Genomic DNA, 17,119 nt, shown 5'->3' with positions numbered 1-17,119 from the left:
CAAAGGACTGTTCTAACTAACATGGATTTTGGGTTGTGATATGGACTATCAATACATTTTTGCAAATGACCGTTGTAACTATTAATATGGATTTTTGATTTCGCTTATGATTTATTGATATACATTGAAGATGGTGTAACGAATAGACCGAAACGTTTGTTGATTGATTTGTACTCAAATTAAATTGTCATGATATATCGTTCAAAATTAGAAGAATTATTTACTTATCATTGCGACGCTATCACGATGATTTCATTTAAACAAGTAAATTTAAATTTTTTATAGTTTTTGCGATTTATATATTTATCTTAAAATAAAACATTACCCAAAAGTATTAAAATCAGTTTTAATTTATAATAAATTACATCATGCATGTGTGAACGGCAGCTTGACGGACAAAATCGCTTTGCATGTGTATGTGCGAACATATGTACGTGAGTCTGAACCTGAATTGCATGGAAAAGGAAAATGAAACATCACAATTACAATATACGATTACAATATCTCAAGACTGACTGCATCAATCTTGATCAAATTGGTCGCAATCAAAAGCTTGCACCCATATTATATAATAAAAGTGCCGGTAGATTTTTGATAACGGCTTTAGTTCCTGAAATATTTTAATCATAAGTTTATGTGACCTGTCAAATGATATAAATTCCAGATAAGCTATACTGTAGCGCTCGACGTCTATGCACTGAACTTGGTAACGCTCGATGTTTATGCAGTGATTCTCATTGTTCGGAGCTTTATTTTTTATTTACTTGGCGTCGCGACGCTACCGCGTCGCTTGATTAGATGTTTAGATTTAGCCATTGGTAATTCGTTTGACTAAATAGCATATCGTTAGTAATTTATCTCTAATAGAAGATCTCATTTATCTTATATAATATATAATAGAGGGAATATCATTCATTTAATAGAAATTATATGCATATCTAATTTGATATTTTTTACGCTGTTGCATGCAAGACATTCTGCAAGTACAATTCTTGATCCTTACTGAAAGTGTAATCATGTCTGTGCATCATCGAGAAAATAGCTGTTAATTCTTCATGAGATATTCTTCTATGTGTTAATCTCTTCGGACAGTTGGTGAAACTTTCTCCTCGCCTTACGTCTATGTCAAAGATTTCACAAACGATATACATATACATAAAATAAAAACTTCCATTCTCTTCTTAACCTTTTCTTCCTTGCTTCGTGTGTGTGCTAGAATGGTTACGATAAGTAGATTTCCTCTCACTGATCAAGTAACCGATTATCGACACTGATGATTGACAGATTTATGAAACAATCATGAGCTAATAAAAGTTACTGCCGCGATCCTATATGCTGACTCGATTGGTGTCTACACTCCTTTTCGCTTCTCTGCTTATCAAGTTTGCAGATATCTCATCAGAAACGAGAGTCTGTTGATTGAGAATGAAATCCCGAGGGTCTTAATTAATATGCGAACATAAATCTTTCTCTCATTCTCACTCGGCATATGTGCTGAATGAATGGAATACCTGACAGTTACAAAAGTATCGACAACCGCATTAAATGATATTAATTCAATCAAGAAAAGTGATCGCTGATGCATTGGATATTTATTTTAATATATGTTATTATTTCGATTTATATAAAATAATCTAAAATAATGTAAATAAAATTGAGAAATGGACAAAGATATTAACTAAAGAAGATTTCTTTGCTAGATTATAGTTATTATTGCAGCTTGCGCGAAATTTGCAATTTGTCCGTCTCTATCAGCTTATACAATCTAATATATGATAAAATTAAATTCAATTTATGAAATTAAATTCCAATTCATTTTCATTTTGCAATTCCATCACGTAACAGTTCCCTCACATTTGTCGGCTTTCTTCGCATAGCTTGTTTCTTGTTTTTTACGATTTTGTCTAGACTCTAGAAGAACAATTGTTTACTATCTCTCTGAGAATTATATCTTACGTATAATCCTTTCCAATGGTCTATCCTTTAAACGCTTTTAAATATGTTTTATGTACTTTAAATATTTTTAGTATCTTTATATTCTTTTCAGTTTACAATCGAATAAAATGGAAGAAATAAGAAATAATAAATACATTCAAGAAATTGTCTGTTCCGTTCTGTAAATGTGACTAATTGTACGTTTTATACGTGTCGGTCACGGGCACATTTCTCTTTCTTTTACCATGTCGAATCCAATTTAGCGCACAACAAAGCGACGCTAATGTTGAGCTCTCAAGAGGTCTTCCTGATTTATCCGTTTAATTCGGTTTTAATTTGCTTCATCCATTCACATCCGCAAAATTTACTTTTGCCGCTTAATGAAGTTTCTCATTATCGTACATTGCACTGCGATTATAATCGGTTAAATATAGGAAAAATTTGTCTTCTTTATTCTAGATATATCTTCTGGTATTTTTTGCGTAAAACAATGGCGAACGTTTTCTTTAGATAGTCGTTTTTATTACATAAGATTAAAAAAACTGCAACAAAAAATTTCTAAGATTAAGATATGAATAATGTATTGATTACATTTCCTACAAGTGTTTGTATGCAAATAGAGTTTTTTTATTTAATACTATTTCTGTTTGCATTCAGTCGTGGCTTATATTGAAGATAACATCAAGGAATATCCAGCATTGGATGCGCAATAAAGTGCTATCGTAAGCATGAGTCTCTAAGTAGATCGGCCAAGCCTTTCAGGACAAGTCGATTGGTGAGCCTTCGTTCGGACTCACTCTCGTTTTCTGGGCTGGAAAGTTACGCCATCAGCATCGCAGCCCTCCTTGATGTCGCAATGAATCTTATAGACGGGATTAGAATCCGTTCCGCAGTAATATGAGCCGCCTTATCTCGATGACCGACTGTTATATTAGAGGTGTTCGCAATGTTGCAGGATAATAACTATATACTATATTTCAATCTATAGCGATGTCGCAATCTATGGCTATGTCGCAAAACTATGGAAAAATAATAAATGATAGTCATAAAGCACATGACTATCTTTCAGCTAGAAAAGAGCAATATATTTATATATCTGAACCCCTAATATTCACAAATATATATGAGTTTCGCACAGCGACTATTTCGATCGATATCGGAATTAAATCCCGCCCCATGGCAGATGGCAAGAGCTATTGATGACCAGGGGAAAACCCCCGTATCTTTAATAGTGGAGTGAAATCTTTTATTCTTGCTCGACACACGCGCGTTTGGGAAACAAGATAGCCGCGTGTCGGACACAGCAGCTGCACCTAATCCCGCGGATTACAATTACCCGCGTTGTAACACCAGGTCGCGTTTAATTAACCTTCGATGCACGAGTCATACACTCTTCCGATTGTTATTTGGTCCGCCATGCGTGACGGTCATCAGCTGAACTTGCTTTCGTCAATTCGCAATTGTGCGATACTGACATGTACGAAGGAAGTGTAGTGCTGGCAATCACCGTACCGATTGAAATCAACCTTCATTTCTTCGCAACGTCAAACGTATTAATAGGATCCAAACTGTTTTTTGTATTGGTAAGATGGCTAATGATTATCCGCGCCAAGGTAGATCCTCGAAGTCTCGTAATTGAATGATTGATTCTAATCGACTTGCAGATTTTTGCGTTAGGCTTGCAAGATGGTGCGTGTACCGTTCTATCAATTATTCAATTAGCCAATTACATAACTGTAAAACTTCGAAAGCCCTTATTAGCGCATAGTCGATCATAAACTACGACGAAATATGGTCTGTAGTAACTGCTGAAATATTTTTATACGTATTATTATTTTGTAATAATACAGATATAAAAATAGAAGGAAATATACGTATAAATTAGTCTATGTATAAGTTCTTGCCGATGGATCGATGAATGAATCGTCTAAAATATTATTATTATTTTAATATTATTATACATATTTTATTATATCTTATTCTTTTACAATCAGGATTTTATTCGACTGCGCAGTCTTGTAATTTAAATTTCAAATTCCAAACATATTCTAGCATGATTTTGAAGAATCACTTCATCCTGATCTTGAAATTATCTTAAAAAATCACTGATTACTGGAATTTCGATCTGATTTGCGATCTGAAGGAGCACGCTTCTTTCCTGTACAGTGCCTTAATAAAGGCGAAAGGCAGCTCTCGTCCGGTTAGCCTTATTACAAGCTAAAAAGCCGATTTATCTGATTGTGAGTGACCACACCTTTTCCATCACGTTAAAACGAATTTATGAAGAAATGAGAGACTTTCGCGATATGTTTCTCAGATCGTCCTTTCGAGGAACAATGCAAATGCGAAAACCTGCTCACCTTTTCAGGATTCGCGACGGAAACCTTTCGCCTTCATTGCGCGCATCGCGTCGCACACAAGATCATAAATAATTCTGAGTCGGCGGTAAAATCAGCCGTGATAGGTCATACCTATTTGTGTGTTATCTTACTTGTTTAAAGATTCCCTTTTTAGTATAAAAGAGAAATCGGATTTACATCATTCGTTGATTTGTCTAAAATCTTTAAAGATATTTAAAGCATTTAATTGTTTCGTTTTTCTCTTTTCAATTTTTTCCATATATTTTACAATTTCTTTTAGTGTTTCAGCTGGAAAGCGATTAATTATAAAACGATAATGATAAAATGGACGTTATGGATGAGCATTATTATTATAATATACACACCTCAATGACAGTGCGTGATCCGTACATTATTGATATAGATGGATCTATCGTGATACAGACTGGTTAAATCCGAGATCAATGCCTTGTGCACCGTTAACCTTGCGGCCTTCTCGCATGGCTTCGCTCGATCGAGGATCCTATCATCTGACGACGCTGCTAGCTTCACGCCCGAACGATCGCGCAGATCGATACCCTCTTCTTGCTCTATCGCTTCCTTGAGAAATTCTGATTCGACGAATGTGGCTATCTAACAGTTTCACGGTGAAAAATACCCGAACGGATTTAGAATCACTTCGATATCTGCCCCGAAAGCGGTGAGAAGTTTAATTTATGATGGAGCGAGATCATCTTTCACTCCGGGAAAAAAGCGTTCTCTCTCTCCTCTCCTCTCTCTCTTTCATTGAGAATAGATCAATAAATCCATCTCTTTCATCTTTCAGCTCATCTTTCAAGCGATCGATCTACGCTGCAAACGTGTTTATGTGCTCGCGCTTAAAAACCATAGCGACGACAATCCGTTGCGGCCCTTAAGGGGCTGAAGCACGACGGATCGCCCCGACGGAAGCGACGATTTTAAGTGCGGACTGAAAGACATATTTCGGGACGCGTTCTATATTTACACGCGGGTGTACGCATCTATGCACACGAGAGAGCGCCGAGCGATTTACGCGTCTGCGACTGTCTCGGCATTCCAGGCGACTTTCTTTGTGTTCCCCCGGGATGCGTACGTACGCGTCCGCCACACGCTCTCTCTCTCTGGAATTCCGCTTACGGAATGCGTGCGCGCGAAACTTCGTTGTGCGACTTCATCTTTGACCACCAACCGGCAACATTTGTGGATTTATGTGGCGCCTAAATTACGTCGCCGTCGCCTAGCATGAATTAATGGCGCCGCTGACCGCAACGATACTCAAGAAGCGTGTCAATTGTCCGAAATTAAGTTGGTTATTCGTGATCGTGAGATATTTGCGGGGGGAAATATGAGACGGAGAATTCTGCGAGAACAGACACCGTAAAAGTACTATTTCTTGTTTCGTTGTTTGCTTTGCACTTTAAACGCGTCAGACAGCGTTCCGCCATTTTTCCCGCGAAACAAGTTTAAGGAAATGATGTCTTTTCAAGAACGATTCCAGAATTTGAAAAGCAGAGGATATTTAGAAAATACAGAAAACACGAAATATTATTAATGTTCTCATTTTATTATTTTGAATTTTAAGTAACTTTATTCTTTAGAAGAGCAGAATTGAGCCACGTATGCGGCAGTGAAGGCTCGATGAAGTCAATAAGAACATATTTCGCTCATGCGTATCGCATCGTCACGTAGCAACTGATCAATAATAATGCAGGGCAAATAATGACGGGAGCTACATTTAAACTGTTTGCGGGGATCGTAATTCTACATTAATTAATTAATTTAGGAAAGACGCAATTTACGAGGATGTGACGTGCCAGGATTCGACTCAAGCTGATTTGCGCTTGTTTGCAGTACGAGGGAAACTTGAGAAGCAATTCCGACTTAAGAATATACTGAAATTCAGTCGGCCTTGCGAGCGCGGGGAATGGTCAGGAGAGAAACTGCCACCATAATTTAAGGAAGCATCCGCCTTGGCGATCCGTAGCAATATACCGCATAGTTTGAGCTCGCATGTGCCGTTTTCAGCCTAGCGCCATTGCGCATAATTTATAATGCTCACAGAGTTAGGCACACCCTACTTCGCGACCTATGGAGAAACTTATCGTCGCTGCATATCATGGGAACTGACGTCCAAATGTTCCGTGTCCTAATGTCTCAACATAGTTGTGGATCGCGTGTCATCAGTTTCAGGTTTATCTACCGTGAAGGCTCAATCGCCTTTAGGCCTATTGTGTTTTGTGTCGTGAGTTGGACATAGCTTTCTTTGACTTTCGTTTCGCAGTGCCAGACTCGCCAGCATTGGACGCAGTCTTGAACGTTCTCGCGATGACGCGACCGGAAAATCAAGTTGCACCATCGCGAACTGCCTAATTTCCTCCAGGTTTCGTACATACTCAGCACATATTCGCGTTTACACAGCTCTGCAATTCTTTTGCGCTACATTGTGTGCTACATTGCGAGCGCTTTCGCGAGTCGAACGGAACTGACGACTCGCGAGTGTTGTCTTTCAAAGCAATTTGTACGTGCCGTTGCCCAGCCTCCTCCGAGAATTCGCACATGTCGCGCCCTGTCCTTCTGGAATAGCACGCCGGAGGCCGCGGAGGCGCTAGTCAGGGGGAGACATCCCCCTCGGGCCAGAAATTCATTCGTGAACATTCCGCATAATCTCACATTGGTAGTGTCGTTTTCGGCACACATACCGTCGTGTCGCGCGATTTAGAATACCCGGCGCGCGAAATCGGCGAGACGTCGCCGCTATTGTCAGGATTATATTGTACCTCGCGACCCTGTCGCGAGCGGAAACACGCCTCGCGCGCTCTTTCGCGGCTCCTTCGTGCGTACGGCGCGGCCATTCGACGTGGAAATTTATGCGGGTTATAATTCACGCGTGTCCGACCATTTCTGCGCTTCTCGGGCTTTTCGTCCCCGTTCGCGGTACCTCCCGAGCACTTGAAAGAGGTCCGGATATCATGTAAAAGAAAAGAAACTTAAGGATGACGATAATTATTATCAGATCATGGTCGCCATCGAGTTCTTACATCTAGGAAAGCAATGAAGATAAAAATTTCGTGACGGAGCATTCATAATCGCTTGATCAAAATTCTGGGAAAATGGCGAAACAGCGGAATTTTCTTTGGCGACTCAGAGAAGACGCGGATCGACGAGATCAACCCCAACTGCGCGATTGATCCTCACAGGCGACGGAGCCTCGTTTCGCTCCGAGCGTGAGTTATGTGGCGAACAGCCAGATTCCAGACTTCTGGTGGTCATGGCGTGGTTATAAACGCGGCATTCGTTTCGAGTGGTCTCTTCTTGTCACCTAATAGCAATAAGCAGCCGTGTATCGCCATCACTGTCGACCATTAAATACCGTCGGCACGCTAATACTCGCGTCTTAATGGAACGGGTGTGCGAATGGCGTGATTGTTATTGCGGGCGTTAATTGTCTGCCATCGAAGCGACTTCGTACCTCCGCTCGTAATTAATGGCCGTTTGAGCGAGCTATATACGACGTGGTCTCGCGAGGGTGGATCTCGGAACGGAAATCGATTGAGATAGTGAGATATCTGCGATCGTCGGGATCTTAATGCGGGCAATGGTCCGTTGCGTGCGGCCCTTAATTGGCCAGCCCTCAACGAGCTTGATACTACAGATCCGGCGATAAGAACGCATGTGCAGACACGAGGAATGCACGGTATGAAGGATAGAGATGAAGGGCACACAAGACGGTTGCAACTGCAGATTCTGCAAGATGATAGATCTCTGCTTCTGTCAAGTTTCTAGTTTTCTTCGTGAGCAATCCATCAGAAGCCTCAGCTTCTAATCCGTTTGGTTTTCTTTGACTGTTTTAAGAGTTAATATGTGTTAATATGTGTATATTATAGACGCGTTAATGTGTAATTCAATGAATGTACGTCAATCAATAAAATACTCATAAACGTTTAAATGAAATATTCAAAAAGTAAATATAAAATAAATATAAAAGTAAATAACATTCAAGAGTACAGCAATAAAAGGGAAGAAATGTAGTCTGCAAGAATTTATTGTGGCATGTAGCATCCAGAGATTCGTTCTCGAATTCACTAGGCCCCAAAAGAAGGAAATCTCATTTTTCCAGAATTTTAATCAAGCGATCATGAATGTTCCGCCACGAAAATTTTATCTTAATTGATTTTTTATTGCTTTCGTATCAGATGTAAGAACTCGATGGCGACCACGATCCGATAATAATTATCTTCCATGTTTCTTTTCTTTTGCATGCCTTTTAATTTTTCAGAGATAAATGCAGGATACAATTCTCAGAAAAAAGTGATTAGATGAGGAATGATGCTACTTATAAGCATCTAATTCGGCGCCACCTGTGCTTGACAGCGGCGCTCGAGCGTGCGCGCGCTAGCGCTTATGAAACCTGCGCGGCACTTGGCTCGAGCGGCCAGTCCGATTCCTCGTCGCAGTGCGATACGGTCGATAGGAGGAGGCCACGTAGTGTAACCACGGTGGTTGCAGCGACTTGCAGTGACGAACGCGACGCCACCGCGTGGCACACGAAACTCACCCCCTGGCGCCACGAGCCACTTCATGCATTTCTCCCCTCTCGACCTTGAGACCAGCTCGTTCATTCCGCTTGTGGATGCCGAAGAGGTCCGCGGTCGTGTGAACGAAACGCGTTACAGTGCATTTCGGACCATCTGCTCCAAAGAGTCACCGTAAAACCTCCACTGGAGAGTTTCGTGTGTTGGTGCAGAATAATTTCCGCATGGAAAACATATATTCCCGTGTTTTTTGTACGATTGTGTCAACCGAGGACTTCCGCAAATAGCTGTTGACTGAAAGTTTCTGCGGAGGTCTTTGATAATCTTGCCTTTGCAAGATGGACCTTGCTTATTGTCGGCCCCTTAAGCATAATAGCTGTCTCGGGACTTGACGCGTTTACGCGAGTTTCTAAGGCCTATTACCCGTGAATCTGGGAAACAAAGGCATCCGCGTTGTGTAGAGAATCTTTAACGATCGCCGGAGAAATCGGAAACGGCCGATTCGCGACAGTCACGTGAATCTTTTTACATTCGCTAGTCGACGGTTGCGAAATCACGGCTGAAAGGGTTCGCACAGATCGTTCGTCGGTCATTCCCGAGTTTCCCCATGTGGAACCGTGACACATACCGTGACACAAAGGCCGAAACAAAAAGACGCTGACAGAATCGGCGAAACAAATACAGGGAAGAAGATAAATAGACTTGTACGAATACTAGTCAATTATAAAGTCCACGAAAACAGAAGCGATCATTATTGTCACGACATTGGACGTTGACGAGAAAGCTGTTTACGTATCAAAGCCGGCATTGTGGTAGCGGCACACTACAGCGAATTCATCTCACGAATTCTCGAATCGTGACACAAGGAACCATCGATCTTGAGTAAAGGCACGTTCCTCCTCGTTCACGTTACCAGACCGTTTAACAATAAACAATCCATTCTGAGGACGCATCGGTATCGACGCGTGTGGACTGCAAAGTGCAATTCAAGGGTGGAGGATCAAAACGTGGGCGTCCGACGAGTATCGATCGACCTGTATCTTGAAGAGGATGCTCCCTTCGGGCTCGTAGCAGCAGAATTCGTATCATAGTTGTCACGTGCTGTAAGGAACGCGAGAACGGACTAACAGCAAAGGGAGGGACGTGCTGACGGACCGACGGAGGGCGGGAGAAGAGGAGAGACGTCTTCCGGCAGACGACGCCGCGACGCGGTCATGGAAAATCGATTCGCCGGCGACCACCACCCCGTTACAACCACCCGCCGCAGTGCAATGACCTCCAAACCGGGAAGATCTTATAGCGTGAGGTAAGCGGCTTCGCGGTAGGCATCGTCAGGGTCGTGGCGCGGCGGGGGAGACGGTGAAGTGACGGAGTGAAGAAGAGCTTCTTGGCCTCCTCGAAGAAAATAGCCGCGGCTTCACGCGGTGTCCCGACGTCTACGACTTCGCGTTTTTCTCTATTTTGCTTCCGGCCGCGCGGCTTTCCGAGGAACGATTTTAAATTTACGTCCGCCGCTTCTTTCCTGACGGAAAGGGACCGGTCCGTCGCGGTGTTGATGCTTTGCACGCGGCATGGGGCCTCATTAGGGCAAATGAGGAAATGTAGTATGCTGCGTGTCAACATCGCGTTAAATGATTCAAGTAAAAGCACGTGAAATGCGGATGCGGATATGTGATAGTAATCGTAACGACATTTTATTTTGTTTTTATGAAAATTATATTTGAAATCGAAATTCTGAGTGGAGCTTTACTGTCAAATAGTGGAGGCAGAGATCAATCATTTTTTTCATATGATTATTAATTATTAATTATTAATTATTATTTATACTTAGTCGTTAATTTTGACTGCAATCAGGTTGGATCATCTTTTGTTCACGTTGTCCTTTTGACAAAGAGGATTACAACAATTCATACTTTATGAATTAAGGATGAAAGAGTTTTTACGTTTGTTATTTGCTACGTTTTACTTTTGTACGTATCTTCCCGAGGTCAAGCTTTAAACCAGCGTTCTAAAGCAGAAAGCAAGGTCTTCGCGTCACAACGCAAGCACGATCCCAAAAAAATGGATCGTTTGGAACACGGTATCTATAATTCGCACATGCGTAAACACGGCTGTCGCAAATACGTTGCTACTGTCGCACACCGATTCTCCATTTAACGTGAGAATAAAGAGACTATTCTTGGAGTACGTTTCGTCCTAAATGTAGCCGCCTGATTTCAGATCTTTGTATACATGCAAATGGCATTATCTGATTTCGTTTAAAAATATATTCAAAATTGCAAGCGTTAGTTATTATTGCGTTGGAAGCATGAAATGCGAGCTAAAAGTATTTTCGTCGTACGTTTACATTGAATGTAGCTGCTACTCTCAGTTGTGAACTTTATTTGTTCAATATCAACATTGAGCGTTTAGTATTAACGTGGCAAGAGAAGTAGACGGTTGTTTTTAACTATGAATCTGCAGTCACGTGCAATAAAAACCGAAGTATATGTGCTCGTGGAATTAACATGCATTTTCCGACTTCACGCGTAGCATCGTGTCGGACGAGTCCGTTGGCGAAGGAGTTGCGATGTAATTGACGGACATAGTTATTATTTCCAACTCGGAGATTCCTTTGAACATGAATGGGCGTCAGCCTCTGAATTCTCTTGGGAATTGAAATCACCTCCCTTTAAAGATCTCTCTTGCTGTGTCTGGAAAGAGACGCATTAAAATGTGCATCCGTAAATCGCATGCAACTATTGCTCGAAACATCGCATTGAAAATTATAATCGTTGAGAGAGATAATATTTACCCTCTATTCGCAAATTAAATGTAAATTAAGTTAATTTAAATTAAACACATTAAATTACATTGTGTGTCAATAATACAAAACAGGTAATAACATTTCGTGAGAATGATCATTTAAGCTACGGGAGTTAATTACAATTAATAGCAACTAATAAACATGACGATACGATTTTAATAAAGAGAGATTATTATTTTCATAAAGAAATTATTCGATAAAATAATTTAGGTCAGCTTATTCCTCCGGACAGACTATTGTCATAATTAATCACCTTGTCTAGTGATTAATTATCTTTTCTTGCTTGACTGCAATATGATTTTTGCAATTTTCCACATTGCATTTGACCCTGGATGTGACAAGAAAGAAATAAACGACATTAAAACATAATTTTGCTTCCTGTTCTGTTGTTACTTCAAATTCAGATATGTTGGGTGATTCATCTCTTTGTCATAAATTTTACAATCGTGTTTTATTACTATTATCTGCTATTGGCCTTGGTAGGCATCCAGAGACTTTTAGCGTAAGATATAATTTTATAGAAATATAACAGTTGCAGTTTCTCATTAAGTATCTAATCATATAAGATTTTAACAACACGTAATTCGTCATCAGGATTATATCATTAAAACAATTCTCTCTCTCTCTCTCTCTCTCTCGAAAAAGGACGATTGATTATCTTATTTTGTCGACCACTAATCTGAGTCGTTCGATAGTTATGTACGAAGCGAAAAGCAGAAAAAATTGTGCATCAGTAAGTAGAGTTTTACGATTTTCGATGCCTGGCTGTTATCTACACCTTGATTTATCCTCAATTTATTTCCATAATTTGTTGAGATCAAAACAAGTATATGTCAGAATCGCTTACTTTCCGAGACCTTCGAGACAATTTAAGTGGATTTCATTGTAACTGGTAACGGCGGGTTTCCGTCGTTTGTTCAATGCGCGCATGATGATGTGAATTTTTTAGCGAATCCTTATGTAACGAGATTGAATCCAAAGACGCCAAGCATGTAAAAAGTGAGTACAAAAGCGAAGAGAAGGTGAACCTGAGAATGAGCAGAATATCAAGATGGACCGTTTTAGCGGAGGAGATAAATTACTGTGAAAAAAAACATGATCTTGAGTCTTGAAGACAATCTGTGATGGGTATAAAAGTAAAGAGAATAGAAACATTTTGCGCTGAAGAAAAATTATAGCAATGTGTATTCACGATAAGACAAGGTACCTGAAAAGTTATATTTGGCAGCATTAATGAATTACTTCTCTTCTATGATTAATCAATTAAAACATATACAAAACGAAAGCGAATTATCGCAGAATTTATTTTCCATAAATTACATCGCAATCTTTGAGATGAGTGTGGGCCTCAATTAATATTCAAAGCAACGTGCCATTAATCATACAGAGAGCGTATTATATCCCATATGTTAAAGGAACGACATGCCGCAATTACGTGAAAAAGAAAGAGCGCGTGGCCGCATGGACTGTCGCATGTATGAATAATTGCCGCGACATTCGTATTAATGTGCTTGAAATATCGCATTCTGCGAGATGCTGCGTGACATTGCACGAGTCCATTCAGTTTGATACCCAGGTATACAGAGTATACCAGAATACCTCGCTAATTAACGATAATTATCGGAATTGAGTCGTCAAATATCAAAGCATTAATATGTCCGAGTCAGCAATTAACAACGAGAAGATTGTTAGCATGCAGATTGAAAATCAAACAATAAGATTTCAAAGTATACTTACGTTTTAAGTATACATTTATTATATATTATTAATTCTCTTAAACAAACTACAAAATGTTGATATAATATGTAAATAAATAAATAAATATATGTATATTAGCCATATATCTGTCATATATTAAAATTATCAATGTATATCAATGATAAAAAAATCGGCTAGAAATTCGTCAAGGAATCTACCATTAAAATTACGTCCAAAATATCCCGTAATTTTATCGAGATCGAGATCGAGATTTTATCGTGGGTTGTAATGTCTTAAATTAAAATTTACTTTCTTACGTCGCGTGGGCGGCAAAGTGGATGGCAAAAACTCACTTGCCACGAGAGTGCCATTATGGGAAAATATTGTGTGGGAAAGATCGAGTGCAGTCTGAGACGTCGATGGATGAACAATGATTTTATTGAGTGGCATGTATTTTCATTATTATTGCGCATTACTACGTCAGAATTCGTGCCAATTCCCCATGGCTAAAGGCGTGGCGTGGGAAGTTGAAACTCACCAGCCTCATGGTATTCCTCTCGCGTGTCTTTTACTCGCTGCTATTACGCGTTGTGTTTCTCATTATCGTTTACGGCTCATTGCCGGCGCGCTTCTCTGTCTTTAGTCTGCAATCAAGAGTTGATCTTCCGATTAGAGATTCAGTGATAGGAATACTCGAGTTAATGGATATGCGTGACGCAGCTTTCGCGTCGAGAGCTGGTGGGTGGAAAATCGATTTATTTGTTTGGAATTATTGTTTTATTATTATTAAAACACACGATTACATACGCCAGTACACATTCAGTGTTTGATTTTCGAATTAAAAACTATTACTTTCGCCTAAGAACTTTTTAACAATAAAGGTTTTGAAAATATGTAAAAATTTTCTGAAAAGTGTTTTTTTCAAGTTTCAATTAGTTACTTTTAAATGTTCAATTAATTCAATTAATTAAAGTTATCATAAATATACAATTTTTCTGAAAATAGGTGAAGAGATATGTTATCAGCTCTTCTCCTTTTATACCACTTTTATTATGTCTGTCCTGAAAACAGATAGAGAGAAATTACAGCTTTTAAAAGAACCTTGGCGTGCGCGTTCATATATGTTATCAGCGGGATGGACGTATCGTAATATGTACCACACCCATACCTTATCGTGATAAGTCTGAGTTATAGGATGAGAAAAGGAGCAATCACCAAAGTAAACTGAGTTGTCGATAAGTTCCATCTGCTGCGATATAGAGAGGAGTATAAGTTGTTAGTAGAACATGTAACTTGATAAGGGATCTATAAATATCACTTAATGGATGCTTTTTCATTGATTGCAATGATTTTCTTTACACAAAAATTCCGTAACATGTAAGTGTATTTTGGAGAAGTGAAAATTTTTAAATATCAATTTAAGTATCAATTTACTTAGGAAATGTTAATTGTCAAAAATTTAGTATAACAATTTAAAGAGAAAATATACGCGATGTAATTTAAAAAACTTTATCATACTATGACTAGAATAATTTGTTAAAAAACTGATTAAATTGTTTAGACAATTATACAATTTTTTTATTATTTTTTAAAAACAATTATTATATTATATATATATAAAATATATAACATAATTATTATATAATTATATAGAGAATATTATCATATTATTACTATATAACGAGCTATATAATTACATAGAGAATATTATCAATCGCGGTAAGAACTCAACATACTAACGTAATATTACTTGACTATACAGTGAATACTGCTGCGTATTGCAATTTATAAATGTCATGTTAACATTTAAAAGTAATTAAGTTATCTTTTATCATTGACATTATCTAATTAAAAATTTAATGTTAACTTTCACTTGTATATTGAGTAAATATATTTATATAAAATCGCAAACTTGAATCAGTTGCAAAATAATATACATTAGAAAGAATAATTAGGTACATATTTATTTTTTATTACAAAAGTGGTAAAATTTGCAAGAATGCATTTTAGAATTCACATTTGTCTTAATACTTGACTGGAACACACTTTTTTGCAAACACATTACTTTGTAAGATTTAATGAGTCTTATCTTGCTTAAACTTTAATCAGGTGAACATATGACATGTCAAGGTGACAAGGTATTAAATCTTTGGAGCGTTCTGTTAGTTAACGTCGTTATATATGTGTATATATATGACTCATCAAAAACAAGACCATATATTAAGATGATTTTAAAGAATGAACGTAATCTTGGTCTTCAAAGTCACCTTTTCAAAGTTATTAAAATTATTAATATTTCCCGTAATATATAAAGAGGAAGATTTCTTTTCTTCGTATTAAACATCAGATTATACATATTTAATTCTATATATTATAATACTACAAACATCTTTCTTTTATCTCTCTTAAATTAAACTTGGATCCGAAACTTGAAAATCGAGTAAACAAAATCATTTAAAAATAATGTTATTTAATGCAATTTATATTAAAATATGTACGTTAAAATATTATAAATACAGAGAATTATTTAATAATTCTTTATATCTGAATTTTTTTTATAAATCCGAAAAAGATACTTATAAATGTTATGTCTGATGATTAGTATGTTAAACGGAAAGTCTATTTGCAGTGAAGTCACCGAGAAAATTCCATTATTAGTAATTTTTATTTTTAATATCCATGACACTATCTTTTTGCTGAATATAATTGCCTAATAGTCATCAGTGTGAATAATGCTGAATATTGATCCAAGTTTTCTGCAATTGTCTATACACCTGCTTATACTTGTCAAAAAGCAGAACTTTAAAGATGAACGTGTAGAAGTTATATTGACAATAACGCGATATCTTGCTTACATAAAAATAATTTTGATATCCACATGTATAATTATTAATTATATTAATTATATTAACACAAGGATGCTAAAATAATTATAAAAAGCATAAAGCCAATACATCAATATGTATTCATAAACTCAATATTTATAAACGATTGTTCTGGTTTATAATATTTTTAAATTCTTTTATTCACTTTTACAGTGATTTTCGAAGAAAAGAACTAAAAAAATTATAAGTTATCTCTTGTTTTTATATATTTAATTATATAGATATTAGAAGTTCCGAAATGATGTCTCTCGCAAAATCAGAAGTTCGCGAAGCGTATCTTCAGACCGTTCGCCGGTATATATTAGCCGACAATAGCTGTTGCGCAAACCACTGACTAATTATCGGCCATTACGTTGGGTTGATGGCGCGTTCCTGGTTGCGTCAGTAGCCCATTTGCACGGTCGCTTGTAAAGTTAGATCAAAGAGAAATTTCAATGTAGGATCGAGGAAGCTCGAGGTTCGAGGTCGTACAAGAAATGTCAGCTCCCTGATAGTACGTTCGCATTCGCAAGTTCGTGTTAATTGTTCTGCTAATGTTGTCCGAGGAAGGCGTTGTTACGAAACGTTCGCAAAAACGACAATTTCTATTCTATGTCGCGATCATTCCGAACTGTTGCTCGATAGAATTGATTTTTCTTTAACCGGATTCTCAGAACTCAATTTACGCCACTTCCGAAATAAGCTGCTTATGTAAGATTTGTACGCTTTCCGATGGCGTGCAAATTACTTTCCTCGGTGCGATATACATCGAGCATATGCGGAACGAGGCTTAATACCCGTACAGGAAATTAACGTTCGTCAAGTAGATTTAATTGAAATAAATTTACGACAAGAATAGATTAATATGATGGCGATGAGTGCTATTAACTGATCTTGCAGACATTGTTTAAACAGCGTACCAAA

At 38.1% G+C, this 17,119-nt stretch overlaps 1 protein-coding gene across 3 annotated transcripts in view; it reads left to right on the top strand.

The window, feature by feature from the left end:
* LOC105287948 (protein PRY1) overlaps window positions 1-17,119 on the top strand; it is a 43,937-nt gene that overhangs the window by 8,732 nt on the left and 18,086 nt on the right. Inside the window, exon 1 of one of the 3 annotated variants that reach the window (XM_011353842.3) lies at window positions 8,756-10,133. The exons of 1 other annotated variant lie outside the window; for it this stretch is intronic. In XM_011353842.3, coding sequence (XP_011352144.1) covers window positions 10,042-10,133 — 92 coding nt within the window. In that variant the 5' untranslated portion in view covers window positions 8,756-10,041. Of the gene's footprint in view, window positions 1-8,755; window positions 10,134-17,119 lie in introns of those variants that run through there. One more of the 3 variants, XM_011353844.3, reaches the window with a different exon arrangement.

Source organism: Ooceraea biroi, chromosome 2, assembly GCF_003672135.1.
Source record: "Ooceraea biroi isolate clonal line C1 chromosome 2, Obir_v5.4, whole genome shotgun sequence".
Classification (NCBI taxonomy): domain Eukaryota; kingdom Metazoa; phylum Arthropoda; class Insecta; order Hymenoptera; family Formicidae; genus Ooceraea; species Ooceraea biroi.
Note: the sequence above shows the minus strand (reverse complement) of the source record. Positions and strands in the feature narration are given on the sequence as shown.